The sequence below is a fragment of the Tamandua tetradactyla genome, chromosome 10 (assembly GCF_023851605.1).
Source record: "Tamandua tetradactyla isolate mTamTet1 chromosome 10, mTamTet1.pri, whole genome shotgun sequence".
Classification (NCBI taxonomy): domain Eukaryota; kingdom Metazoa; phylum Chordata; class Mammalia; order Pilosa; family Myrmecophagidae; genus Tamandua; species Tamandua tetradactyla.
Window position 1 is genome coordinate 60640672 of NC_135336.1, and position 27974 is coordinate 60668645.

At 33.5% G+C, this 27974-nt stretch overlaps 1 protein-coding gene across 1 annotated transcript in view; it reads right to left on the reverse strand.

Moving 5' to 3' along the window:
- CADM2 (cell adhesion molecule 2) overlaps positions 1-27974 on the reverse strand; it is a 171687-nt gene that overhangs the window by 84235 nt on the left and 59478 nt on the right. The window contains exon 5 of the mRNA XM_077117620.1: positions 16028-16206. Coding sequence (XP_076973735.1) covers positions 16028-16206 — 179 coding nt within the window. The remainder of the gene's footprint in view (positions 1-16027; positions 16207-27974) is intronic.

Consider the following 27974-nt stretch of genomic DNA (forward strand, 5'->3'; position numbering starts at 1 on the left):
TACATGCATTACATGATAGTATTCTATGATTATTCAAAGGATATTTGAACATGGAAAAAAAATAGCTAGAAGTAAAGATTAGCCAAATTGATGATATGTGCCATAAAGTTTATGAATATTAAAATTCAGAAAAAATATCTAATAGCTCAATCAGTTAACTACCCATGATATTTTCATCTCTGATTTTCAAAATGCAAAAGAGGGTCTCAAATTTTTATTGTAGTTTTCCTTGGAGTCTGTTATTTTAATCAATTGCTATTGATATACTGGATAAAAAGAGGTTACAAATAATAGGAAGGTCATCATTTATAACTTACAGAGAAAATTAATTCTATATTATTAACATTTAAGGCATAAAACTCTGTAAGAGTTGATAATTCATAAAATATGTTCGAGATAATAAATGTATTTTGTAAGTGAACTAATGAGAGTAATTAGGTTTTATCAGCCTAGATCCAATCAGAGAAATTAGCAAATATGGATATATGATTTAGACATAATTTAAATTGAGAGAAGAATTTCAATGAAGTTATTCAAAATGAGAATTAAAGCATATTCTAATTAGTGAGAAATGGTTGAATTCTATCCAATGTATCAATTGTTCTTAACTTGTTAAAATATTTGATAATAATAAATAGCATTATATAGCACCAATTTCTATAAATTTTGTGATTATGTGTTTTAAATTTATATTGCTAGTAGATTGCATTTTAGGGAATTCTTTTATCACTATATACTAAAATGGATAAAGCTTGCTATTATGATTGGTATTTTAAACAGAAGATTAAAATGAATTCTTAAAGACCAATAATTTATCATCTAGAACTAAACAAACAAACTTCAAAACACTCTATGCCATAATAAATGTAGGGACTTCCTTTAAAGAGAAAATATGAACGTTTTTCCTGATTGGAAACTGAGAAAAGTAAAGCTTCCAAGACATGAATATATTTGCTTGCAGGTTTTCCTACATATAAAGTGTGAATTATATAAATTATACTTTTCATTTCACTTGCAAAATATATTATTTTAAAATACTAGTCTCATGTGGAAAGGAAATTTCAGGAGTATTTCAATAACGTCCAAAAGAATCTTAAATCTAGTCAATCGCGCAATTTTATATTAGGGCAAAATAATCTATATAGGCTAAAAAAGGAATTCATGTGAGTGAATGTTGAGCTAAAAATAACTTATGTAAATAATTTGGTTTACTTCTATAAGAACCTAGTCACATGCAGAAGCACAATTTCAGCTCAAACAGCAAAGTTGTCTAATTAAGGAAATTAAAATCTGTGTCCAGGGACCATGGCAGCTGTGACTAAACTATGTAATGATGAATTTTCATCAGTCCATCATGTCTCCTGCCCAACCAGCAGACGTCATGTGAAAAATTCCCTAGCACACTCAACATTGTTTTTGAGGCAACCACAATGCTAAGACTTCCTATGAAAGCACAGAGTTCCTCAGAGCACATATGCTCAATTTCTTTGCTTTCTTTCCATAGTGCCAGACTAACCTACAAATAGAAGCCTAAGGTGAGCACACAAGAGGACATCTGTCACTACACAAGGGTTTCCCCAAGTTCTAGACAGGTTTCCAGTTTCCTTTGTTGCACCAAGCCACATCCTGCTTTAGGACATTAGTTATTTCTTTTTCATCCACACTTCAAGTCCCAATATAAATATAATCTCATCTGAATAATAACTCCTAATTCTATGAGTCATTAATATCTTCTGTGTTATACCTCCTCCCTCTCCTTTAGTCTCTCTCACATGCTGTAGGTATCCTTGGGGAATGCCTATTCTGACTTATGCTGAGAAGGGGCATCCACAATGAAGGAAAGGGGGGTGCTATCTATTGATAATCATGGAGAGGCTGGTCCGTCTGGGTTTCAGGATTTATCTGACACAGAAACCCTCTGGGAACTGTATGTTCCAGGAAGGTAAACCTAGTGCATGAATCCTATATATAGTCTCAGTTCGAGGCCCAGGTGCTCTTAAAAGACAACAGGAGTGATGGTAATTGGGATTTAGCAAACTATGACCGTTATTTAACTGCCTGTTAACTATTGGCCATAGGCATGCATTTTTAGTTTTCCTCCTCTATTCCTCTACCATTCACTCCTTGTCCATTATTGAACCACTGAAATAGTTCATGTGAGAATTTATTTATAATCATAAATGTAATCAGTGGGATCATGGCACTAAAAATTCCCTTTTAGTCATATTCACCTTCATATGGCAATGTTATTTATAAACACACTAATTAATTATCATCATTTCTATCTGTTCCCTTGCATTTAGATTTAACCTCTTTGGGTAGACTTTTCTCCATCTCTAGCTTCTGTCCTACCTCTAGGTCTGCTACATTCTATCCTGTAACCTTTGAGATTACCTTTACCAGATTCATAATAATGAAATCAGACAGTATCTATTCTTTTGTGTCTGACTTATTTCACTCAGCAGTGTGTCCTCAAGGTTCACCCACATTGTTCTATGTTTCAGTGATATCATTTCATCCTACTGTTGCATAATATTTATCATATGTATATATCACATTTTGTTTATTCACTTGTCTGTTGATGGGCACTTGGATTGTTTCCATCTCTTGGCAATTGTGAATAGCACCACTATGAACATGATCTGTAAATGTCTGTTCATGTCACTGCCCTCAGCTGTTCTGGGTATATATAGAGCATTGGTATTGCCGGGTCATAGGGCAACTCAATATTTAGTTTTCTGAGGAATCACCAAACTCTCTTCTACAAAGACTGAACCATTATGCATTCCAACCAGTAGTGAATAAGTGTTCCAATTTCTCCACATCCTCTCCAACATTTGTAGTTTCCTGTTTGTCTAATAGCAGCCATTTTTATAGATGTGAGGTTATATCTCATTGTCATCTCAATTTGCATCTCTTATAGCTAATGAAGATGAGCAGCTCTCCCTTTGTTTTCTGTATTCACTCTTCAGAAAACTGTTTATTCATATACTACACCCATTTTATAACTAGGATGCTTTCACTTTTGTTGTTGAGCTGTGTAGTTTCTTTATGTACACAGGTTAACATGCCTTTACCAAATATGTGGTTTCCAAATATTTTCTCCCATTTAATTGGCTGCCTCTTCACCTTTTTAACAAAGTGCTTTGAGGCACAGAAGCTCTACTGCTTTTCTTATGTTGTTCCAACCAAAACCCACATGACCAAAGATGGTTACCTTCATTAGGGCATAATCAGTTACGTGCATCCCACTAATTCCATATCTTTCTCCCTCAGTGGGTGATACATTGGAAAACACATGTGTGATGTAAAGTCAACATTGTAAAATTTACTCTAATATACAAAATTTAGGAACAAACTCAAATTCCACTATTTAAAACTCTTACCAATAATAAAGTACACAGTACACAATATACCCGTCAAAAGCTCTTTATGACATCATCGGTTGAAAGCTGAGAGATTTTAAGATTCATTTGGCATGCATCACAAATCACTTGAATTTGTTTTCTTGGACTATTTAGATGATAAGATAAGGTATGTTGCTTTGCAACTTCAGGGGGCCTGACCTATCCTTTGAATTTAGCATGGGTTTTATAAATAATACTCCTACTGATAACAGCAAACAATGATATCAATAAATAGGGAATAAGAATGTTTTTTTAATAGCAGGAATCAGCAATTGAGCCTTATATGGTTAATCCTTGCAAATGATCACCCCCTTTCTCCTTTTATCATATATGAGGTGATTTTGAGATTTTGAATCTTGATAATGATCTTCAAGTCTAAATGATAATAAAAAAATAAATTCAGAATACCAGAAAATCTTAGAATATGACTGCACATTTTCAATGTTTTTAAACATATTATAGCCCTAGATCACACCATCCAATTCAAAATGATAGAAAAGTATACATTTTTCACATCCTAATGAGGGAATTTTTAAAAAATGCTATCATATTTTGTCACTGTAGCTTATTAGAGCTCAACAAATCCTGTGTAACCTTGTCAAAATGAAATCACTACCAACAAGTGCTGTATACAATAAACTGAAGAGTGGTACAGCACCTTTTCTGCAATAACGAGCTTTTCAGGTTAAGGGTATGTTCTTTTCTCCACAAATACAGTGTACAATAATTTCTAACTTGTCAACCTGTTCTGCTTTGTGGCAGTTTCCCTTTTCAAAAATGGCATTCTGGCCCATTCAGAATGGATTTTTGAATCAAAATTAAGTATAAAGTGTCCCGGTAGCAGAGGTGCTTGTTTCTCTCCAAGGACTAATGTTCAATAGGGAGAAAAACTACCATTTAGCCTGGAATCTATTATGTCTACTTCCTTCCTACTTTATGTCACTACCTCCCCCCCCCCGCCCAACACCCAGGTTGGTCCCAGGGAAATCAAGAGTGAATCTGAACCAAGACTTGTTAGTGAAGATGCCTAAGGATGAGAACTTGATATATATTAGAAATGTTAAGGTAAAAAGTGTCTTTCTGATTGAAACTATTCACATTTTCTTTCCTTAAAAACAATAAGACATCCTTAACCTCCTTGGTGCTAAATTGTATTGCCTTGGAAGCAATGGCAAGATTTACGGTATTTGCCTTGCCCGTGCTAAAAAGAAGGAAGTTTATTTGCTCCCATTATACTCAGCTCTGTCTAGCGTCCTATTTAGAGTGTATCATAAAAATGCACAGCAGTACCAACACTTTTCTTACTGAAATGACACCACCAAGTTGACAAGGCCTCAACTCACCAGGCTTGCCCCCTCCTCAAGAGGCAAGAGTCATATGATAATTTCATCTGCTTCACAAAAAAGAACACTTTTAAAAATTAGAGTTGAATGAATCCATTTTCATCCTTCTGATAGCTTCTGCTAGTTTCAAATACTAAATGGAAACCTTGTGTAATAATAATAATAATAAAACACACATGTACTTGAAAAATGGAAAGGACTGCAATTTCAAACTGTAGGTGGTAATCGACAGCTCTATGTAATTACAAGAAAAGTTTATGAATAAAATCAGTCTGTTCTTTGGGGGATAATGTGTATTTTCTTTCTTTTAAAATTCCTTTTTACATTGCAAACTGGCAAAAGTAATAGAAATGTTAAGGTAGGAAAAAAATGTCTTTGAAATGGATGATTCTACATTGCTTAGCTCCATCTAGTCCACTGTTCTGAGCTCTTTCTACATAAACATAAATCAGATGATTTGGCCAAAAACATTGAGTTTGTGAGGATGTATGTTTCCTGTGGGAGAATATTGCTGTCAACCATCCAAAGAAAACCTGAGATCAAATATGAATATACAGAGGGGAAGGGTGATATAGTAGAAAAAATGTATAAATCTAGGTAATTTGGATTTTGGGAGTAAATTCTGTTGCAAAAGAGGTGAGAGGTAGTTTGCAGGTAGCATAACCTCTATGTATCCATGCACTTTCATCCCAAAATAAAGAATTTGGACCTGACCATTTATGTAAGTTCTTTTGGCCAGGTTCTTAACCAGTTATGGGGCATAGTTGATGTCAAAAAAACACGACATCTTCTCCTCTTATGAAAATTGTAAATGCAATTTTTTTGCACAAGACCTCAGGGGATATAACAAGACTCTAAGGGTTGTAGTTCAGGTTCAAAAATGTAATGAAATAAATTCATATGATGCTTCATGTTATAAATCAAATACTTCTAATTTGAAGGTGATGAATATAAATTTTAATGTGAACCTTTTAGAAAAGTTATTCTTTGTATCAAGCCACCTATATTTAAATATAATATGTTGACTATTAAAACCTCTTTTAAATGTTCTCCGTTTCATTTTATTTTTTCAAGGGTTCACCTTTCATTCCATAAAACAGTTCCTTCACTCATACTATGTTTTATATTCATGTTACTGTATAGCTTTCTCACCTAGAAACTTAACAAGGAATATTTCCTTTGTTTATCTTTGTTCTTCTTATCCTGCATATAAATGCTATATAAGAATAACTGTGGCTTACAGAATTGTGAACCAAATATCCTCAGGGCATAACTAAACTGTTCTACCTTTACTGGGGGAGGGAGGTGGGAGGACTATGTTACTGAAGACATAAAACTTTGAAAAAAATTCTCATTAAACTGAAATTGGAAGTTGTTACACCACACTAATTTTAGTGAATTCTAATTTTCACATATATTTTGGCTGGCTGCCAATTTTTAAAAGGTAGTAAAATGCATCCAAATACAGCATTAAATGTTGCAATACTAAAGCTCAGTTAAATGAAAATTAAAGTAAAATATGGAAATGTTTCAAAGACTATTATTATAAACTTGCTGTCCTATAATTTAAGAAAACCAGCAACAACTATTTACAGGCATTTTTGAACTTGCATATTAATAAATAGATCCACTTTCACATGCCAATAAAAAGCAATCCATAATAAAGACAAAGAATAATGTCAAACAGAATGTGAAGAAGCAAATACTGAACTCCTACTTAATATGCCCTCATATTACCTGTACCCCTGTGGCAGACTGAATTCTGTACCCTGACACATGTTCCTCTTTTTAAATGTAATTTCATTGATATATATTCATGTACCACATAATCCATCCAAAGTATACAATCAACGGTTCACATTATCATCATATAGTTGTATATTCATCACCATGATCATTTTTTGGAACATTTGAATTACTCCAGAAAAAGAAACATAGAAATCCCAAATATCCCATATCCCTTACTCATCCCTCTTATTGACCACTAGTATTGCATTCTAGCCAATTTTAAGACTTACAATAGAGGTAAGTTAATGAAGAAAGTGTAGTATTGTCATATGCATATATGACAGATACATATATATATATATATCAGCAAACACATGTTCTTAATCCTGATCCTTGTCCCTACAAATGTGAACCCATTAAAACAGGAACTTTAAAAGGCAGCCTAACTGAACCATGGTGGGTCTTAATAGATATTAGTGGAAGTCTCATAAAGAAAAAAAAACAAAAATTGTGAGCTGGACAAGTCCACATTGGAAGAAGTCAGAAGTCTATGGAGATTGAAGAGCTAAAGAAAGGTGTGGGTATTGCCTTGTGATGGAAGACAGAGATACAAGCTACAGATTTGAGGGATAAAGCAAATCTGCTAATGTCTTGATTTGGGACTTCTTCTAGTCTCAAACTATGAGCAAATAAATTCCTATTGTTTAGGCCAAGCCACTGTGTCCTATTTTTTCATAGCATCTAGGCAAATCAAGTGTTCTCAGGTGGAGCCAGAGCTTTCTTAACTTGAAGAAATCTTATTTAGTAAACTGATTCTCACAAGAAATTAGTGACATAAATTGGTAAACTTTCCCAGAGTATTTACAATTAAAATATGGTCTCAATAAAGAAGTCAACAATTTAGTCAAAGTAGACTATTTCTAATGGTGGAATGCCATACTCTCCTGGATAAGTCTCCTGGAATATTACATGTAACAGGATCCTTGAAAGCATCTCTGAAATTGCATCATAGAATAATAGATTTTGATCTTTTATTAAGAAGTGTAGGCCTGAAGGGAGCTTGCATTTATTCATTATAGGGTTCCCAGTGCCTGGCCCAGTATTTTGTATATAGTAGATACTCAGGAATCATTTTCTGAAATAGTAAAATATTCAATTCTACTGCATTGTAGTGTGAAATTTCAGGCCATATCTCAGATAAGTTTTGTAATCAGCTATATACAGATGCTATCTTTGTGAGAAATGATAGAGGATTCCAAAGAACAATTCTAATATTCAACTAGCTAGGAACTAAAAATATTAGAAATAATCATTGAATCTTAAAAAGAACTCAATTGCATAACTCCTCTAATTTTGAAGGTTTGCATTAGAAATATTAATTATTGTAATCACAGTTGTGCATGTTATATACTGCTTAACTCTATAAGGCACCGTTTACATATGGACTGCCAATCAACATGTCCCATTTCTTCTCCCACTGTGTGATGAAAGCTGAAGACTGTGATTTGGGTAACCAAGAAGTCTCAAATATGAATCTTATTTTGCTCATTCAGGAGAGACCTGGGTGGTGATTTCTAGATTTCAAGACTTTTTCCACTAAAGATTTTCAGACATCCAGTGTTGAGGAAAGCCAGCCACAGAAATCAGGTATTGCGTGTGTGTGTGTGTGTGTGTGTGTGTGTGTGTGTGTGTGTGTGTGTATAAAATTTTATTAAGTTTCTTCTCAAAAAAGTGAAGAAACAGAGAGAGAAATTCAATCATTAAAAAAATTTTTGAGTACCTACTATTTGGTAGACACTGTTCTAAGAGCTAGGCATACGGATATAAGCAAGATCCATAAGATTTCTGCTTTAAAGGAAGTCACATCTAGTGAGAAGGTGGACAAAGAATATATATACATGCATATATATATACATATATAAATATAATATATGTGCATATTCCCACACATTTATGTTATACATATACCACCAAATATCCAAATAAACTAAATATGAATTAATGAATTGTATTAAAATAATTAATATGAAGTGAAAGTATTATAGAGCTGGAGTCCACTTTAAATTGGGGTCCTCTGATAAGAGTCATTTAATCTGAGATCAGTGACAAGAAACCATCCTCACAACAAACAATATTCCTGGAATCATTCCTTATTATCCAGGGACAAGAATTCCAGGCAGAAGCAAAGTCCCTAAAAAAGGAATGTGCTTGATCTCTTAGTAGGACTGAAAGAAGGCCAGGGATACTGAGGTTAAGTTTGGGGAGAGGGCTAAGAGATGTCACGGATGTAGGTAGCAGCCACATTATGCAGGGCTTGGTAAGCAAGGGTAATAAGGATTTTGATTTCACACTAAGTGTGATGAAATGCATTTGGGGAAATTTAAAAGGTGGACAGAAATGGAGTGACATGCACTTAAAACATTTATATAGTGCACCTATGTGGCAAATAGATTGGAGAGGTGGAAGTATGTAAGGAGTCCATTAGCAAATATTTCAGTAGTCCAAGCCTCAGAGATTGGTTGAGAGAAGTAGACATATTGAGGGCAATGGTTTGGAAGTAATGTCATCAGAACTTTCTGTTGAATTGGAAAGAAGGGTAGAGATCAATCAAGGATTCTTAGATTCTAGAACAAACATATGAAATGTTCTTAAAATGTTTACAAAAACTATATTGTAAGAAGCTACAAAGAAGGTTTTATGTAAAATCTATATCTTCTATATCGGCATGTCATTGTTTCTGAAAACTTATGCCAGTGTTTCCCCATAGGCCACTGGATATTGCTTTTATTCTCTAACAAGTTAGCCAATTAATTAATGCACATATACTTGGGTAGAAGAGCTCTGCACTTTCTTTGTAAAGCTACAACCAAAACTTAATTTCACAGAAACAAATCTAGAAAACCCGAATGCCGAAGGTTCTATCCTTTTGTTTTGTTTATTTTATTATGTGTTACTGTTGATGGAAAATACTGTATATAATGTAAAAAAAAGACTTTAAAAATGAGGATATTGATTGTTGAGCAATTGACTCTTTCCTCCTTTCAGGCAGGAATGAGGGATGCTGTGGGCGTTTTATACTCAGTGATCCACCTAGTTACTTTAGAAACATTTATTTCAAAGTAGAATCTCTGAACAGATTTGTTCCTTTAAAAGCCAAAACCTTAATTTACCCAATTCATGTTTATCTTAAAACAAAGAGATGGAATTAAGCATCAACTCAGTGAGTGCACTTACATATAAACTCTCACATATACAACTTTTGATATATATTCTAGTATAAACAGTGCTCCTGTCTTACTATTTTATCCCAGTCCACTTTTGTCTCTGCAGAGTTCAACAGCTTATTCATACAGCCAGATATTCCCCTTTTCTACAGGTTTCACTGCTCTCTCTGCTTATTCACGCCCATAAATGATACGTTTTATCTCAGCAATTAAAGAAGGTGCTGTTTTAGGAGTCATCCAACTTGCCTTACTGCCTGGAAACTCTTAATCAGAGATGAGAGCAGCAACCATAGGGTTTGTCAGTTAGTGCACTGTTTGTTGCTTCATGTGGATGCCTTTTTCTTATTTTACTTCCTACGTTGCATATTTTCTATATATGCTTCTAAAGAAAGCTTCTCCAAAGGAGAAAAACGTTCATTATGAGCACACAGAATTAATTTACCAACTGGTCGATCTGTTCCTATGTGAGGGAACAGATTTTAGCTGAATCCCTTTTTAATGTTCACTAGGCTGTTACATCTGTCCATAATCCAAGTTTCTCTTTCTTACTCCCCACCCACCCATAGGAGTCAAAGATTCTCTCTCAGTTCCATAGTGATCTGTAAGCATCACCTTGCTAAACAGAACAACCAGGTGAAAAAATTAATGTAGTCTCACAATGTCTTTGTTGCTTGATAATTTCAAAAGTATTCCAAGAGTGCCAACTTTTCAGTTTAGCAGATTTGCACAGACGTGTACTCTACATTTTAAAGTGATGAGCATTCTCATTAGTTTTCAAATTATGGATAACCATGACATGAATGAGTTTATTTAGAAAACATTCAAGTTTATACTGTAAGACTTGAGAATGTATATTTAATAATCATACTTGCTCTGTACATTTTGCTTTGTAAGAGAAATAAAAACAAACAAATATAGAATATTACTTGATGAGATTCCTTATCTGCTTTACAATTATTGCTGCACTTACCTGTGTATTAGGTAATTATTAATACCTTACAAGTAAGGAATTAATTGTTTTGCTAAATTTAAGTTAAAATATCAATAACCCCACAAAACTGAATTTGTACTTTACATATCAGTTAAATATCTTAAGTCAGTGACAGGTCAATTTAAAATGCTTGTTAAAGTCAAAGAAAGACTGTCCTCCAAGATTCAATTTGCCTCTCTCGCATGGTAAACAAGCCAACTGAAATGGAGAATCGGCATCCACTATGGAAGCGAACCTGCCTTTATCTACAGTTTCGTAAAGGGATATATATCTAAAAGAACAACAAATTGGAAACTTGACTTGATGCTGCTGTCTGCAATATCTGTGTGTACAAATTTCTGTCTCTGAGTACTTTTGACATTTATTATGAACAATAAAAGCTGAGTGAAATGAAAGAAGCAGTCATATTGATTCTTAAAAGCTAGAAAGGCACATTTGATAGCTTGATACCTTTCACTAGAGCAAAACACACAGACTTGCATAGCTGTAATAGTCTCTTTTTATTAAAATTAAAAATCCAAAACATTATTTTTATAATGCCTCCTACCATCTAACACTAAAATGTTATGGAACCTATTCAATATATGTGCTATTTCTGAGGTAAATTATCTTGCAAACATAAAAAAGGTAATATTATATTTTCATCAATATTTATATCAATAGATACAAGAACAAATAAACAAAACATGCCATAAGTGTCAAGTGATATTTTAGAGATATCAAGTCGGTAACTATGAGAAAACCGATTGGCATTGCAGAAATATAAGCCAACTTTGGATGCTATTTCACTTCCTCTTATGATAAAACTAGTTACAGGACATTTTACTTGTCTTTATAGGACTGTAGATATGAAATCACCAGAAAAAGAAAGCAAAATATGTACACATAAATAAAAGTGAAGATGTGGAAAAGTACGTACTGGGCAATCTCATTCAAAATAAGAGTAGAAGGATAACAGGCATTAAGATAATATAACATAATGACTTATCACAAAAGCTTATTCACACAAGTAGAAAAATAATGAAGTAGGGCTATAAATTAGAGTAGCAGCAAAAGAATTTCAAGTCTCATCTAAGGGTCGCTCTGGAAATAGGAAGAGTAAACTTGAAGCGGGAGGGGAGCTATCATGAAAAACTCCCTGGAATTGCACCTCTCAACTCTGGTATGACTGTCTGACACAATTCCAACCCCAGTCTTTCCCTGAAGTTTTCATCTGACTCCCTATTTTTATGGTACTCTTCTACAATCCGAATCTGCCAGAGTTAGTACAGCTACTAGTAAAAGAAGAAATAAGTGGCTCACTTTCTCTTTGTTTGGATTCCTATATTTTTTTCTCAAATCCTGGGGGAGCACTGAAGGTGGAGGAGGAAATAAAGAGTTGCTTCTCTGCCCATCTTTTTCTATTTTGGGGAGTTGCTATGATTTCTACACAAATGTAAAAGACATGGCAAATTGAGAAGGGATAAGTTGAGGATTTTTTTCTGGATAATTTCAAAAAAGTGTTTGTGTGTGTGTGTGTGTTTTAATAAGTTGTGAACTAATAAATGTAAACACTTGGATTGCTTCCAAACCACAAAATAAAATAAGTCCAAGGCCATTAATAATTTCATTAAGCTATTTCTTGTATAGGTTTTTGTTATGTTTTTTATAATGGAAGACACAGGTCTGGATGGTTTTACCTGGGGAGAAGATATTTTAGCTAAGTTCCCTGAACTGTTGCATTAGAGAAACAAAGACCATTATAAATTTTACCTTGCACTTTATATTATTAGTTTGCAATGCTGTTGAAGTTTTAAGGTCTTCTACCTTGCTTAGCTACCAAGAATTTAGAATTTTATTGTCCTTCAATAGGATTAGCTTAATTTATGATGTAAATGACCTCTGGGTATGTAATTTTGGGTAAGTTTCATACCAGAATATTGGATCAGAATTGTCCTTCTTATAATAAAGGATACTAGCAATATAACAATAATAGTACTTGCAATTTATTGCACATGTATATACTACACACTGAATTGGATACATCCCATTCATGATCTATGTCATTTGTTTTATTATTACCAATTTTTTTAAATGCTTGGACTATACACTCATAGACTCTGAACATCTGCATAATTATATACCTATAGCTTCTACCTATAGCTTTTCTTCTACTTCGTGTTAAAATTATTTGATTGTTTTTATCTCCCATAACTATAAGCTCCATTAGTGATATTCACCTTTTCATCTCCCATAGTGCCTTTACACTCAGTATTTGGTGAATAAATGAACTATTCTCCTGATCTGAGTTCTGCAAATGGTAAGGACAGGAAAAAAAAACAACATAATATTTCAAGGCAATTAAACATACAGAACTAATGAGCCATAGTGAATAAATAAATAGACTGATACTAATGATAACATGAGAGGGATTCCAACAATTTTATAATGAAGCAAAAAGAAGAAACTATTATGTCCATAGGTATAAATAAGTATAACTACAGCTACCAATTTAAAATATTAGTTTTCCATTGCTGAACTTGTTCATGAAAAATGCCAGCTTCCATCCTAATGGAACCTACATCATGCAAATGCTTCTTAAATGCTAGCTTTATCCTACAGGTATCTCTAGCTGAATTTCATTAGGCCTTTTACTGAGGGTGATTTTTAGACTGGCAGTTTCAAATTATTATCTGTAGTTCTAATGTTGAAATTTACAAAGGTACAATTAGAAGAGGGTACGGAGAGTACATCCAGTTTCCATGACACAAAATTCAGTGCCATTAACAATTAAATGTGATAAAATTTAAATAATGTACTTCCATTGACACCCAAACAATAAAATCTAACCATTAGGATGGCATCTAGATAACAGATGATTTCACAGCAAAGTGCTCAGACCTACATCAAGTTAAGAATCAATAGAACCGAGGCAACTGTGAGAGAGTCAAATACCGGGCTCTCTGCTCATGAAAAACCCTTCTGTGCTAGGGCTATATTAAATTATCACAGTTAATGTAAAATCAACTTTGGTGTAAAAGATAAAAGGGTGAAGTTCTCACAAATGATCACTTATCACTCCATTTCGAAATGCATACAGCATTCAATATAGATCGAAATGCCACTTGGATTTCATCATTTAGTAGGGTTTTGAATCAACCAAACCATTAACAGGAGAGAGTAGCTTTTTATATTTATACAACCAATGACTAATGAAACACTATACCCAGCATGCAAAGGGGAAAAAAATAAGACTTCAGTTTGTAATGAACCAAATTGGAGCCCGTTTTAAACACAGCATAATATGGTTTCACTGTTTCATCAAGCCTTTCATTACTTCTGTCAATAATCCTAGGTAAACTACTGTTAAACTTCCCAACATTTATCTAGCAGCATGAGCAGCATTAATCCATGGAGTGCTTTTGATGAATTGTAGTTCAAAAAACAGTGCCCAAAATGACTTCTCATAAAGTGCTTAGAGAAGTATTTATTAGAAACATGTCAACTGCCAACTATCTAAAAGTAGCTTGGCTATTTAAGAAACCATGCTGTTGGCTAGCTTGCAAACACTAGAAAAACATATGAATTTTCCCTTCCTTGAATTACTTGAAAGAAATGGATGACATGCTTTCCATCTAAATATATTGCTTTTATCTGTCACTTCCCTCCTAATTTTCTATATTTGCATGTTGTATTGCTTTCAACTCAATGTGACATGCTATGCAACATGCCCCCAGGTTCCTAGAAACCGTTAGGTGAGAGAATTAGAAAGTTAAGGATGAATCAGACCATACTATATGACTGTGTCTTCTAAATGTGTAGGTCAGCACAGACTAAAAGCTACTCTCGGATCTTACTCCAAAGTTCTAACTCCTCTTCTTGGCATACTCAGTGGCTGTTTCATTCTCTTTGGCGGTAGGACTGGCAAGATATGACTATGGAGGTTTACATTTAATTTTAATTTATCAGCCCATTTTGAGTAGGTTAACCTTTTGCCAAAGCTTAATTTTGCACAATTTAGAAGATACGAGAAATTGAACTCTCAGGCCAACTATTTTCAAGAAGTTTGTATGAGGACCAAGTCTACGCGGGTGCCTCTATTTGCCTATTCCACCAAAGTGGTATTAAGAAGTGAGAGATTTTATATAAACTAATTTGAACAGGAAAGTTGTATTCAAACTTAATATCACATTTGTCCCTCATTTTGGCCTGAAAAAAAAAATACCTGGGAAAAGTAATACAAATTGATTCTTCTTTCCCCCTACAGTTAAATGTCATTGGGGTTTAGTGTTAGATTTACAAATAATTAGATTTTACCTCCAAAATTCTTTTTGGGAAAAGTCTAGTACTAGTCCATGATTCTTACAGTGTTATATAGTAAGACCCTTAGGAGATATATCAAATAAACTTACATTCTCAATAATTCCTAAGATCTAGTGAAATTCTTAACAGCATCATGCCTTACACAATATTATTACAGAAATTTTAATATGGTGTGGAGCACAATATTAGTCTCGGGAAAGGTTTCCTTCGTCAAATATATGTGGAAAAATGTAACCCTCTCTAATGCTTTTTTTTTCTCTCTCAGAGATTCACAGTGTACCCTGCCATATAAAATAAACACTGGAATATCTTGCAATAAAGAACCTTGCTTAATTTTGTTTGTGGGAATATTTATCAATCACATAAAAGTTCACCCCCATCTATCAATATGTTATAACTATCTTATAAATATGTGGTGTTAGGAGGTTGGGTAAAACAGAGATTCTCTTCACTCTTGGTTATTGTTATTTCTGCCATTTTGTTATTTACCCACAATGGGAGATAAGTGCACTGGAAAAATAATCTGCTGTGGAAGTTTGAAATTACGGTCCCTGAGAAATTAATGCCATTCATTCTGTACACCCATTTTAGCTGTATTTCAATGACATTTAATCTTTCTTTGAAACCAGTTATAGTAACGGTATTTTATGGTAATATGACCAAAACAACTTATGGGAAATAGAGTTTTCATGATTTTGAATTAGAACTAACAGCATATATCTGTAAAATTTAAAGACAATCATTAATAGAATTTCCTAGTCACTACCCAAAATTAAGCAAATAAATTAATATTGAAAGAAGACTTTTCATGGAAATAGTTTGTATTTGTAGTGTATATTGTAATTTTATTTTACTAGTCTGACTTGGAATTTATTAGTCATAGATCTTGGAAGTGTTTATACTTATAAGAAGTCCTTCTGAAAAAAAAGCGACAACCTGCTTAATTTTTATTACTCCCAAGAGTTTGATAAAGTTAAACAGCTATCATGCCATTTATACTTTCAGGTGTAATATTTTCACAAAGGTACTCACCGTGTACAATGAGAACATACTCTGCGCTACTTTGGCCAATGGTGTTTGTGGCTTCACATCGGTATGTACCGTTATCCGTTTTGTTCAGGAAAAGAATATTTAGCTCCCTACCACTCACAACCATTCGGTCAGGGTCTGGTAACTCTCCACCATCCTTTGTCCACAAAACAGGTTCTGGCCTATTAGGTTCAAACATGCATATAGACAGGAAAAATAAGAGAAGTTACATATTCTGTGAATTAAGTAAAATCAAGCAAGTAAGAAATATTAAACAACCTTTACGTGCATAACCATGTCATAAATTCTATAAAATGCCAAACGAAACATCACCCTGGACCCACTTAAACCTCCTTGGCTGAATGGTAATTCTAATTTACTTAATTAAGCAGATATGTATTGAGGAAATATTTTGTTGAGACATTGTAGCAATTATCGCTGACTATTGGGGTAATAACTGCCCCAGGTGTTGTTGCTAAATGGGTCACACCTGCTAATCTCTGGAATATTAGCCTTGGGCTATTTCAGAGCAGCCTTTTCCTGAAATATCTAGAATTATATCCTTTACTTGGGGCCATGAAGGGGAACAACTTTAAATGAAACTGCCTGAAGCATCTCCCCCTTTCTTCTGCCTTTTCCATACCCTTAGGCTTTTCCAGAAGGTTCTCTTCTAATAAAATACTTGAAAGAATTCCTGTCTCAAATTTGCCTTTAGTGAAAAAAGATAAATGAACCATGGAGTTCTGCTTTCCAGGCATTTCTCAGTCTTTTATAAATATAAATGATAAAAATGATTGTTAATGATCTCTACTACCATGTGTTGATAATGGTGGTTATTCTAGGTGCTTCATGTATAGTCTATAATCTTCAAAAGAGCATTTTTATAGATAATTATACATATTAATTAATCTTAGAATAATGTATGTCAGAATATAAAATTTCAGACATATACTCAAATCCTAGCCTGATTTCATAGTATATGTTTCATCCACTATCTCCTGCTTTCTAAAAAGATCAATATTTTTCAAGTTCTTTCATGACAACATTTTCTAATGTAAACCTGATTTTATCACACAATAGAAAATTATTCTTTAAAAAACCTTAATTTTAACTGGGTAAATATGTTGAACTTTTAGGCTATTAATATAAATGCAATTAGAACAAAGGACTTGATAAGTAATGCCATAATTATGGCATTCTTTTTAAAGTGAAGAATATATATATATATATTGAAATTTTTTTATAAAAGGAAAGAAAGTTGTGAACCAAATAATAATAAATATTGGAAAAAGTATTGAATCAAATTGATTGATAATGTGATAAAGGAATTGCTTGGTGTGAGTAGTAAAAAAAATGGGGGAGAAAGAAAAGAAGAAAAGGACAATTTTATTAGAGCTGTTTCCATGAAATTTCTCAAAGAGAATTATACGATAAAAAAATGAAGAAACTGGATATACAAAAAAGCAATTGGAAAAACACATATGTTTATATATCCAATTACATAGACAATTTACTTTCCTAGTAAATTAATAAAAGCCAAATCATTAATACATCTCAAATTGCTTCATGTATCCTACATCTGCTAATGGCTATTGGAGTTTATGAATTCTTATTTTAAAACTGATACCCTCAGTAATCTTGCACTATGTACATCCCTTAAAATCCCTTGAAGAAGTAAAACAGTTACAATAAAACTATGACTTACTGCATATAGTCAAAATAGTAAAAGTTGTGGTCCTTCTCATTTTACAATGTGCAACACCAAAATAACAGTTATATTAAGGATAATCTGAATTTTATAAGATACCTCCTTAAAATACTACCCAAAGGAAGTATCTTACTATATTATGAGGCGATACTTTTTGATGTATAAGTTATGACTTTAAAAAGTACATATAATTATATGCATCTATCCACTCACTTCCATACAACCAAGATAGGGCCCTGTGGTAGTTAGATTCAGTTGTCAACTTGGCCAAGTGAAGGTGCCTAGTTCTTTTGCTGTGGACCTGAGCTAATGGTATGTAAACCTCATTTGTTGCTGATTACATCTGCAGTCGGCTAGCAAGCATGCCTGCTGCTATGAATGACAGTTGATTTAATTGGCTGGTGCTTAAATGAGAGAGCTCAACATAGCACAGCCCAGGCAGCTCAGCATACCTCATCTTAGCACTCGCAGCTCAGCCCAGGCCTTTGGAGATGCAGAAAGAAATCACCCCCGGGAAAGTTGTCGGAACCCAGAGGCCTGGAGAGAAGGCCAGCAGAAATCACCCTGAGCCTTCCCACATACGAAAGAACCTCAGTTGAAAGTCAGCTACCTTTCCTCTGAAGAACTAATGATATAAATCCCTTTTATTAAAAGCCAATTTATTTCTGGCATGTTGCATTCCGGCAGCTAGCAAACTAGAACAGGCCCCAAGATAAAACCCAAATTATCATGGTTTTTCTCTGCCCTTGTTCATTTTGCAGCTTACAGTCACCTCTTAAAACATAATGGCTTCTGCAAATATGTAATTATGTTTAGATATATATTTTAAAATTATGTATATAAAAATGTCATTTAAAAACTAGATAAATGATTCAAGTTTCTAGTCTATATTTAAATACACTTTTCTTAACAAAATTCACTCTTTTCGGAAATAACGAAATAAAAACTGTCTATCACAGTCTAAGTCATTGCTGACACAAAACATTGCACAATGCTTGATCGTATTCTGTGGTAAATTTTCAAGGCTGCAAGACGGAGTCAGCACCATAAGATGCAATTATGGTGAAATGGAGGCTAGAGTTTAAGGATAGAGTAAAAATAGCCTACACATATTCCCAATTAAAATTTAAAATGTTCAAGCTTCTTAACATCACCATAAAGAATATTAAGTGGTTTAGCAAGCCTTGATACAATTTGTGTTTCATCTTAATAAAGAGGGCCCCTAGGCTTTCTCTAATTGGAACCCAGAAGTGATTGAGTTTCTTGCTAGAAATGAATAACAATTTCCCTGCTGTTCAGGCGTCCAGAGGAGATCGTTTTAAAAGTGGTTCCAGTCTACAGTCTCTATGTGATATGGCTGAGAAGGCGTAAGAGCGAGACACCAGGATGAACAAGACAGGGACACCAGTATTGGGCAGATATCATGTAACACTGCAGTGAGAATGTTAATAGAGTCAACCTAGAGCGATCCCCTTTTAAACATCAAATATATAAAAGCTTAAAATCATCCATGTGAGGTGAAATTTAATGTGTGTCTCTGTCTACCAAATCTATAGCGTGAAAATATACTTTTTTTCCTATGCACCCACAGATACTTTTGCAGGTTTTTCCTAGGGCCACAGAAAACAAGAAAATAAAAGTGCAAAAAGAAACCAAATATTTGTACATATGCTGAAATATTTCCATGTATTCCAAGGCCTCAGTTCTTATTTTTAAACACCATACAATCCATCCAAAGTGTACAATCAGCGGCTCTCCGTATAATCACAGAGTTGTGCATTCATCACAACAATCAATTTGAGAGCATTTTCATTGCTGCAAAAGAAAAATCCCACAGCCCTTTTAGCCCCTATCATTGACTATTGGCATTGGTATGGTACCTTTATTAAAGATGATGAAGGAATATTAAAAAAATGAAGTGTTTTTATCTTAATTTTTTTGTAGTGTCATCTGAATGTTTGGTTTTGTACATATCTAATAAGAGACTCTCCACCACCTTTAACAATTCCTTACTTTTAAATTAGAGTTGGAAGAAATTACCACAACCCTATCAAATCACCAGGCTATTCAAAATCTTGAACCAGCTATAAGTCTGATTACAAATTTCCACTGAAGTGGAAAGTATTCTGCTCAGTTAGTCTTTGGGGCATCTGTTTATGGGATCATTCACTGCCTAGGTATTAAAGAGAATGGAACCCTTGCTTTGGCTTCATAGCTCTCAGCTTCTATTTTAGGCTCATACCTGAGAAGAAAACTAAAGAAGAAGCAGCGCAGTTATAGAAAAGTGATTCCTGTAATATAAGTCTCCTTGGAAAAGATTTCTCTGTGTCCTTGCAGAAGTGAAATCATTGACTTTCAAAATTTGGAACAGATATACACTCTAGTTCCTTCCTTTTCCCAAACAGTTGCATCCATTTTGGGTTCTCCCTTGTCTTTTCCTTCTTAAGCACAATATATGCTGGGCTCTAATGCTAAATAAAACTAATATTGTAAAAATTAAAATTACTTTTCCAAAATGAGAGAAAAAAATAAGTCACTGAAATAATATCCAAGTAAGCATGTTGTTTGGGCTCAAAGACAAACAGAAATTTACAAATATGCATATCTTTCCTTTGATGAAAGGCAAAACAGGAACATATATAGTTAATAACTTTGTGCCTTATGAACTATGTAACAACAAGCAGGTGCTTACTGGCTTTAATTCCACAGGTGAGCAATAGATGTGATTGAATTTTAAATACCATGGGGATTTTTTCAAAAGCCTAATTCCTCTCTATTTTCTCCAATATTCTTAATCTAACATTAGAAAAGGTTAGGAGAAATTACAAAAATATCTTGGTACCTTTTTCTGCTGTAAGCAAAAATTCTTAAACCAAGGAAATTAATCCTGAGACTCTTGAATAAAATTCTCAGTGGTCACACTAGAAAATTTTTAGAGAACGGAATGACAGAAATTAAATGTATGTTGATTGACAAGTTGGCAGGAAAGAAAATTCAAAGTTGCAGATTTAAAGCTTCTTGGTTTAAGGGTAAATGGATCCTGGGAGAACTCTAGACGAGGCAGTTCCCCAGTGACTAGGCTGAAATTGGGTCCTAAAAGCACAAAGATTAACAAAGACGTATTGAGGAAGAAGAGAAGGGCAGAGGAGAAATATTAGGTGGTGTTGTTGTTTGCACCTATTACTTAAAAGATAAATACAAAATAAACTCAAATAAGTCAAATAAGAGATATATGAATTTATCTTTAACAAAGTATACCTCTGTGTGAGTTCTTGACTAGATACTTTGTAAGTTTATGCAATTATCAATAAAAGATATGTGCAAGTTTTTAAACCAGGGACTATGAGATGAGTTTCTGTCTCTCTGTTTATGTAATAATTTAATAGTTTATTTAAGATATGTGTCATCAACCATAATTTTTGCAGGACACGTAAGTAGCCTATGTAAGATGATATCAACATCGTAAGATTCACCATCTACAATTAATGGAATTACAGCAGGCTTTACAAAAGAAAGAATTATTGACTAGTATCTTTAATTACTATGGGATTTTGAATGATAGAGATGGATGATTCCAACTCAAGAGTGTTAAGAGTATTGGGTAGGTTGCTTGCCCTCCATACTGTTTAATTTAACTATGGTGAATGCCAGGAAGAGAAAATAGAGATTATCAGCAAAATTGTTATCGCCTTAAAATTACAAATTAAGAAAGAGTAAAGGAAAAACCACTTGATACAGTAACTAAATCATAAGCGAAATCAAATAAAAAGTCAAGATGCAACACTTCATAAACTTTTATGAAAGAGCAGGAAGAAATATACTCATAAATAGCTTGGCCTAAGACAGTATCTGTAGGATAAAAAATTGATAGTGAAAAGTTGGTTTTTTTTTAAGTAGTTGATCAGAAGACAGAAGGTGACATAGAATATAGGAAGAAAAGGTAAAATGCACTAGGAAAAATTTGGACATAAACACACACACACACAAACAGAAGTACAGAAATAGGAAAGTTCAATTTTCTAACTAGGTAGATGTCATAAAAAAAAGTGAGAACTTTTAAAATAGGGAAAAATGGGCTTAAAGTCCAGGGTTAAGAATTTAGTCTTTCTTTAAAATGAAAATGCTTTCTTATGAATTCTTAGGAACATTTCTGATCAGAGTTTCCTTTAAGAATATTACTGTGAAAAATCAAGAAATTGACATCCAACATGAAGACTATATATTCAGTTCTGAAGAGAGATAATAAGGTCCTACACGAAGTTTGGGAAAATAATAAAGTAAAGTAGACGCAACTTTTTAGAACCAAAATATGTATTTTTATTTTAAAGAAAAGAGAGGAGAAACTCTTTCTGTGCTGGTCAGTCTTTATAACAGGAACACTATTAGTACTAAGAAGAAGAAGGGAAAAAAACAACAACCAAAGAGACAAATAACTATAAACTAGAAGTAAAATGGATTGAAATATTGCAGAAAGGGAAAGTTGATGATTTCAGTTTGGGATACGTTGAAATCAAGTGCTAGAAAAAAATTATAATAGTGACCTCCATCTGGCAATAAGGAAATGAGAAATTGGAAGTCAGGGGAGAGGGCAAGACGGGAGTCTTTTACAGAGAGATTTGAGTATAGCAACAGTTTGAGCTCAAGAAAGAAAGCAAAACAGCAGATTACTGAACTTCTTGGAAAAATTTCACTCAGAGAATGGGAATAGTGAAATGGTGGGTTCATTAGTCAGGATTGCAGGTCTTGAGGACATATAATTGACTAGTGAACTGAAAAGATGAGAGGTTATGAATGGGAAAAAGATGAGATTCTTAAGGTAATGAGGTAATGATAAAATTTAGGATGAGTGACATGGGGCTTACAAAACAATGATTGGACTTGAAGGATCAGAGAACTGAAACATCAAGGTATTGGATGGGCTATAAATGTCAATAGTTAAGTCAAGTGATTTCACAGAAGGTCTTTCTTGCTCCTAATGAAGAGAGAAAAAGGAAGGAGAAGCTTGAAGAAATCATCCAAATAAATGAAATTCTTAAGTAACTTCTCTTGTAAATATTATTATTTCCAATGAATTTCCAGCTAGTTGTAGTCACTTATACCAATTAATTTAGTAAGTATACCTGTGTACATTTGTGAGTGTGAAAGAGTAAAGGGCAACGTGTTCCTTAGATTTTCTCCTCATTGCCCTCTGCTCACTCTTGCTTTACACTCATTATTATCATGGCTCAGTCCCTGCTCAGAATAAAGATGGCATTTTACATATCTGTACTATTTTTAGGAAAGGAATGGGTTTTTGGTTTTCTTTTGCTGTTTTTTTTTTTCTTTCGCAGTTTGAGAAGCCCAATGATTACTGTAGAAAGATCAAAATGAAAACCCCTCTTCAGGCATCATCATCAGACCTTTAGCTGATGTCAAAAACATTTTAATGCAGTAATAAATAAGCAAGTTCGAAATGAAATATACAAACCTACTTATTCCACTAAATAGCAAGTTGAAACGGTGATTCCAAGTTTACCTACACATGTAAATTCCTAAAATTAATTATTGCAGTAACATGAGTGAGGGGAATCTCATATCATGAAGGGGTAGATTTAGTTAGATTTAGTTTAGTCAAAGTCAAAAGTTAACTGTACCATTAGATTTAAAACCTTGATTACAAATAAGAAAACGGACCTCTTTTTATCTGATTAATTTGCACTCACGCTACTTGATTCTGAGTTTCGAGGCACTTCTTCCAAGTTTAGAAGCTTCCAGCCTAAAAAGAGAATGACCTATGTGCAAGAGGTAAGTGCTCTTTAGAAGACTTGAAAATAATGGCATTTTTGAGAGTGCTGTGAAATCCTGGACCACGTTTTAATGATAAGGTAGTATTCATTGGTGATTATTTTAGTGGTTTTGAGAATCAAAGCAGTCATATCAGAAATTATGCTATGATAATTCTAACCAATTTACGGCACAACAAATAAATGATTGTCCTTTGACAAAATAAGATGGCTATGATCCTGAAGGAATAATAAATTTTAGAACCAAAGGAAAAATATTCAAGATTGCCATAAATGCTTAACTTAATTTCTCAAGGACTTTGGGCTAAATCAAAACAATTATCCTTGCCTTGTCTATACTTAATGTTCCATTTCTGTGTTAAACACAGAATATTAATACCTGCTTAAAAGATCAAGAAATACTGAGTAAATACTGAATCCCTCATGCAATCAATAATGTCTACATATGTATGTAAATTAAGCAAAAAATCTCTATGACATATTTAACAATGATTATTTTTAAGAAAATGTATTTTTCAACTTATTTGTGAGTTAGTTCTTGTAAACATCCTTTAATTAGCTATACTTTGGAATCTTTTCATATGTTTATTAAATCAGGGATTTATGATTATGATTTTCTCAGAATCTGCCACTTTATCAACTTGAGTACATTATAAAGACAATATGGTACCATATAAAATAGATCTAGCATCTTAGTCAGCCGCAAGCCTGATAACCATTCAGTGTCAAGGGCGTGTAGCAATGATGAGCCCTATTTTCCATATAAAAGATTTCTTTTATAGTCCATTACTGCAAACACCCGCAGCAGTGCTAATTAGCCCTGTAAGATCTAATACTTACGTTAAGCACCGTGTCACCATTATAAAATTGCTTCTGCTCTGTGACTTGTTTCTTTTCTAATATTAAAACCGATGGTTTCGGAAAAGTAAAAATGAACTGTATAACATATTTCTGGTATCTAGGAAATTAAATGCTCCATATAAGTAAATGCTGAAGATAACTGAAATTTAAGACATACAATTTTGAAAATATATTTTAGTAATTTTGTTGAAATCCTTCTCAAAGCGTCAAACTTTCCTTCACTGTTAAACAGAACATTCTCATGGCTTTCAACTTGGTTTTTTGGATCAGTTTGAATACAACTTTTCTATATAGTAATGATTTTACGGGAAAGTAAGTGCTTTGGCTATTGCATGTTCTCTCCCTGAATTTCACCAAGACCCACCTTCACCATAGCTTGTATGACTCAATGCATGATTTGCAGATATCTGAAGATGTGGCCTACAGTAAGAAATGCATTTTACAATTTTACACATTTCACAAAAACGTATACACAAGAAATGAAAGCTTGCATTTTATAATGTACTGACATTTTCTTTTCTCTTCCTTTTCTCCATATTCTCCTTTCCTGTTCTATTATTTTCTATTCTATTTTTGTTTGTTTGTTTTTAAAAAGGGCTTATGTAAATTGATCTTATGACTCATTAATAAACTGCAATCATCTTTAGGTTGGTTGAAAAACACTGTATTTGTGAACAAGTGAGATTTCCTGAGGCCTTAGGTCTCTTTGCACTAAACTGTGAAGGTCTTCTATCCTCATTCTGACTTCTTTTTTTTTTTTTTTTTTTTTTTTGTACATGGGCAGGCACCGGGAATCGAACCTGGGTCCTCGGGCATGGCAGGCAAGCATTCTTACCTGCTGAGCCACTGTGGCCTGCCCTCACTCTGACTTCTTTATAGCCATGTCACTATCTCATTCCTTTACCTGAAATTTTGAGTGGCAGTGCTTAATTCTATCACTCCTTACCATTTCATGTACATCTGCTGGTCTTATTTTTTCCTCATGGTTTTTTAATTTTGCATTACCATTCCTTTTTTCTTTCTTTGAATCATTCCAGATAATGCTGATACTCTGAATTTTCAACAGTTGTGGAATTTAAAGTCATCATCAATCTTTGAGAGGTTCTTCCTATTCTAAATGGAGCCATTTTTATATGTTTGTATTTTCTACAATTCAGGGCACTGATCATTATTTAAATTTTTCTTAAACTTTGAGGTTTAGGGGCTTTAGATAATTGAATCTATATCTGGAAAAGTGAATCAATATACACTGTACACGTCACAAACATGTAAGGTACAAGAATAGTTTTCAAAATTGTTTCTTTGAATAAATGGCTCCCCAAGCAATAAGAGCTTTCATTTTATTTTTCACATTTAATGTTGTCCATATGTTCATGTGAAATTATATTTAATTAATTATATTAATGTCAAAATATTTAACAGCTGGTAAAACACAGGCACTAGAATAATCTGCTTCTAAGTAAATTGCCCTTGTGAATATCAGAGGGATATATTAAGGAAAAGAACTTCAAACAGAAAAAAAACTTCATGCTGAATGACACTTATTTTGTAATAGGTTAAATTTCATTTTAATAAAGGATGAACTCTAGTATTTGGACTTTTAAAAATATTTTGCGTATTTCTTCTGCAAGTTTCCCATAATTACTGTGATGGGGACTTTGTTTTTGTATAAACATATATTACAATACTTAAATGTCTTTAAATAAGGAGTAAAATTCTTAGATGCAATTTTATATTCTAGTATTTCATATTTAAAACTACACATTTTTTGAACCAGGAGCCAAAAAGTGCATATCCTGAAAATCTAGGCAAAGCAGATAGATGATAGCATAATTCCACAATGGTGTCTTAAACATATTGAGACATTTTCATGTAGGCTTTTCCACTGAACTTTTACATAATCCTTCAAAATAATTGCCTTTTAGTTGCAAGAATACTGCTTACCTGGAAATGCTCAAGAAATACATTTCCTCTAAGGATCTATAATCATGGCTCCGCAAGCTCTTATGGGACTTTTGCAAGACATTGGAATATTTAATTGAAAATGATAGACTACCCAACATACCACAGATGCCCAGCATAAATAACAGCAGTGGTGATTACTGAGAGTCAGCTTCTTGTTTCAAAAACAAAACCAAATATATTCGGTCTCATTTCCAAGATAACCACTTGTGTGTTTCCAGAGAGTCAACATGTGATTAAATTTTGAAGCCATGAGATGCATGCATGTGCCTCAGAAAAGAAAGTCAGATGGGAAGAGCAGCATATAGATATATATTTCTAAAATCATGATGAATATTTAGGACTAATGTCCCAAGATTATACATTTGCAAACATTTGTAAAAACACTGACTCTATTGTCTTTAACTTTCAATTAATTGAGATCATTTAACATATTTTTAGACATGGGAAACTTAAGTGTTCTGAAATCTTTATGATCCAAAGACTTCAGGTATGAGAATATTTATATGATGGGGAGACAATCATTAGTTTATCCCATCAATTGTTTGGGGGACCTATTAAGCATTGTATTTAACAAGAAAGATATACTTTTTTGCAGTACTTTCTTTTAATTGCATGCTTATTCTATGAAACTCTCTAAAGTTTTATGTTGGGCAATGTTTTTATACTTCTGTGGTTGTAACCTGAAATATTAATCTACTAAAAGTTATATAAAATTAGAGATGAAATCTACTTTTTAAGGATAATTATATTTAACAATAGAATCATGATTTTGAATACATACATAATATCTAGGCATAACTATTTAGATACCTATAGTTCAACGTAGAAAATAGAAAATAGATAATTTTTCTATATGCTTATATAAGACAAGCTTACATAACTGGTATTTTTTTTTTTCAGCAATTTGATTGAAATAGGAGTTTCTCTAGCCCTGTATATGAATGCTTTTATTTTTTTCCAATTTTGTGGGGATATTGTGAAAAATCAACATTATAGAAGAAATGAAAAACACTGGGTAAATCAGAAAACATAACCAACCATGTTGCTAATACAAGAAAGCTTTTTTTATAATTCTAACACCTATCAGCTGCGTGCCTGGGAAAAATCACATAACCTCCACAAGCCTCACCGTCCTCATCTGAAGGTTGGAAATAATTATACCCTCTTCGTAAAGCTTTTATAACAGGATTGTTGCATGATTCAAATAAGACAACAAACATGAGAAAACTTGGAAAACTGTAAAGCACTATTCCAAAGCAAGGGCTTATTCTTCACAGACCCTGGCTTCTTGATCGCCCATGAGCCAGGGATTCATTTAATTTGGGTTGTTTAAAGTCTTCCAGATCTCCTGCTTTGCTTCTCTTGTCAAAACTCACCAACTCATTGATTCCTTCCATCCTGAAAGGAATGCATCACGGTGCAGTCTCTTCAATAGCTGTGGAACCAGACTTCATTTATTAATTTTTCCAGTCCCTTCAATTTATTCTAAAACTTGTTCTGCCTTAACACTATGAAAGGGCTTTTCCTGTGGCTGGGGTCTTCAAGCTATTTCATATTTCACCCCAGGACAGGGGTTCATTCCTTAGCCTCTCTTCTCTGCAGCCAATTTGTATTATTTAACCACGTATAAAAA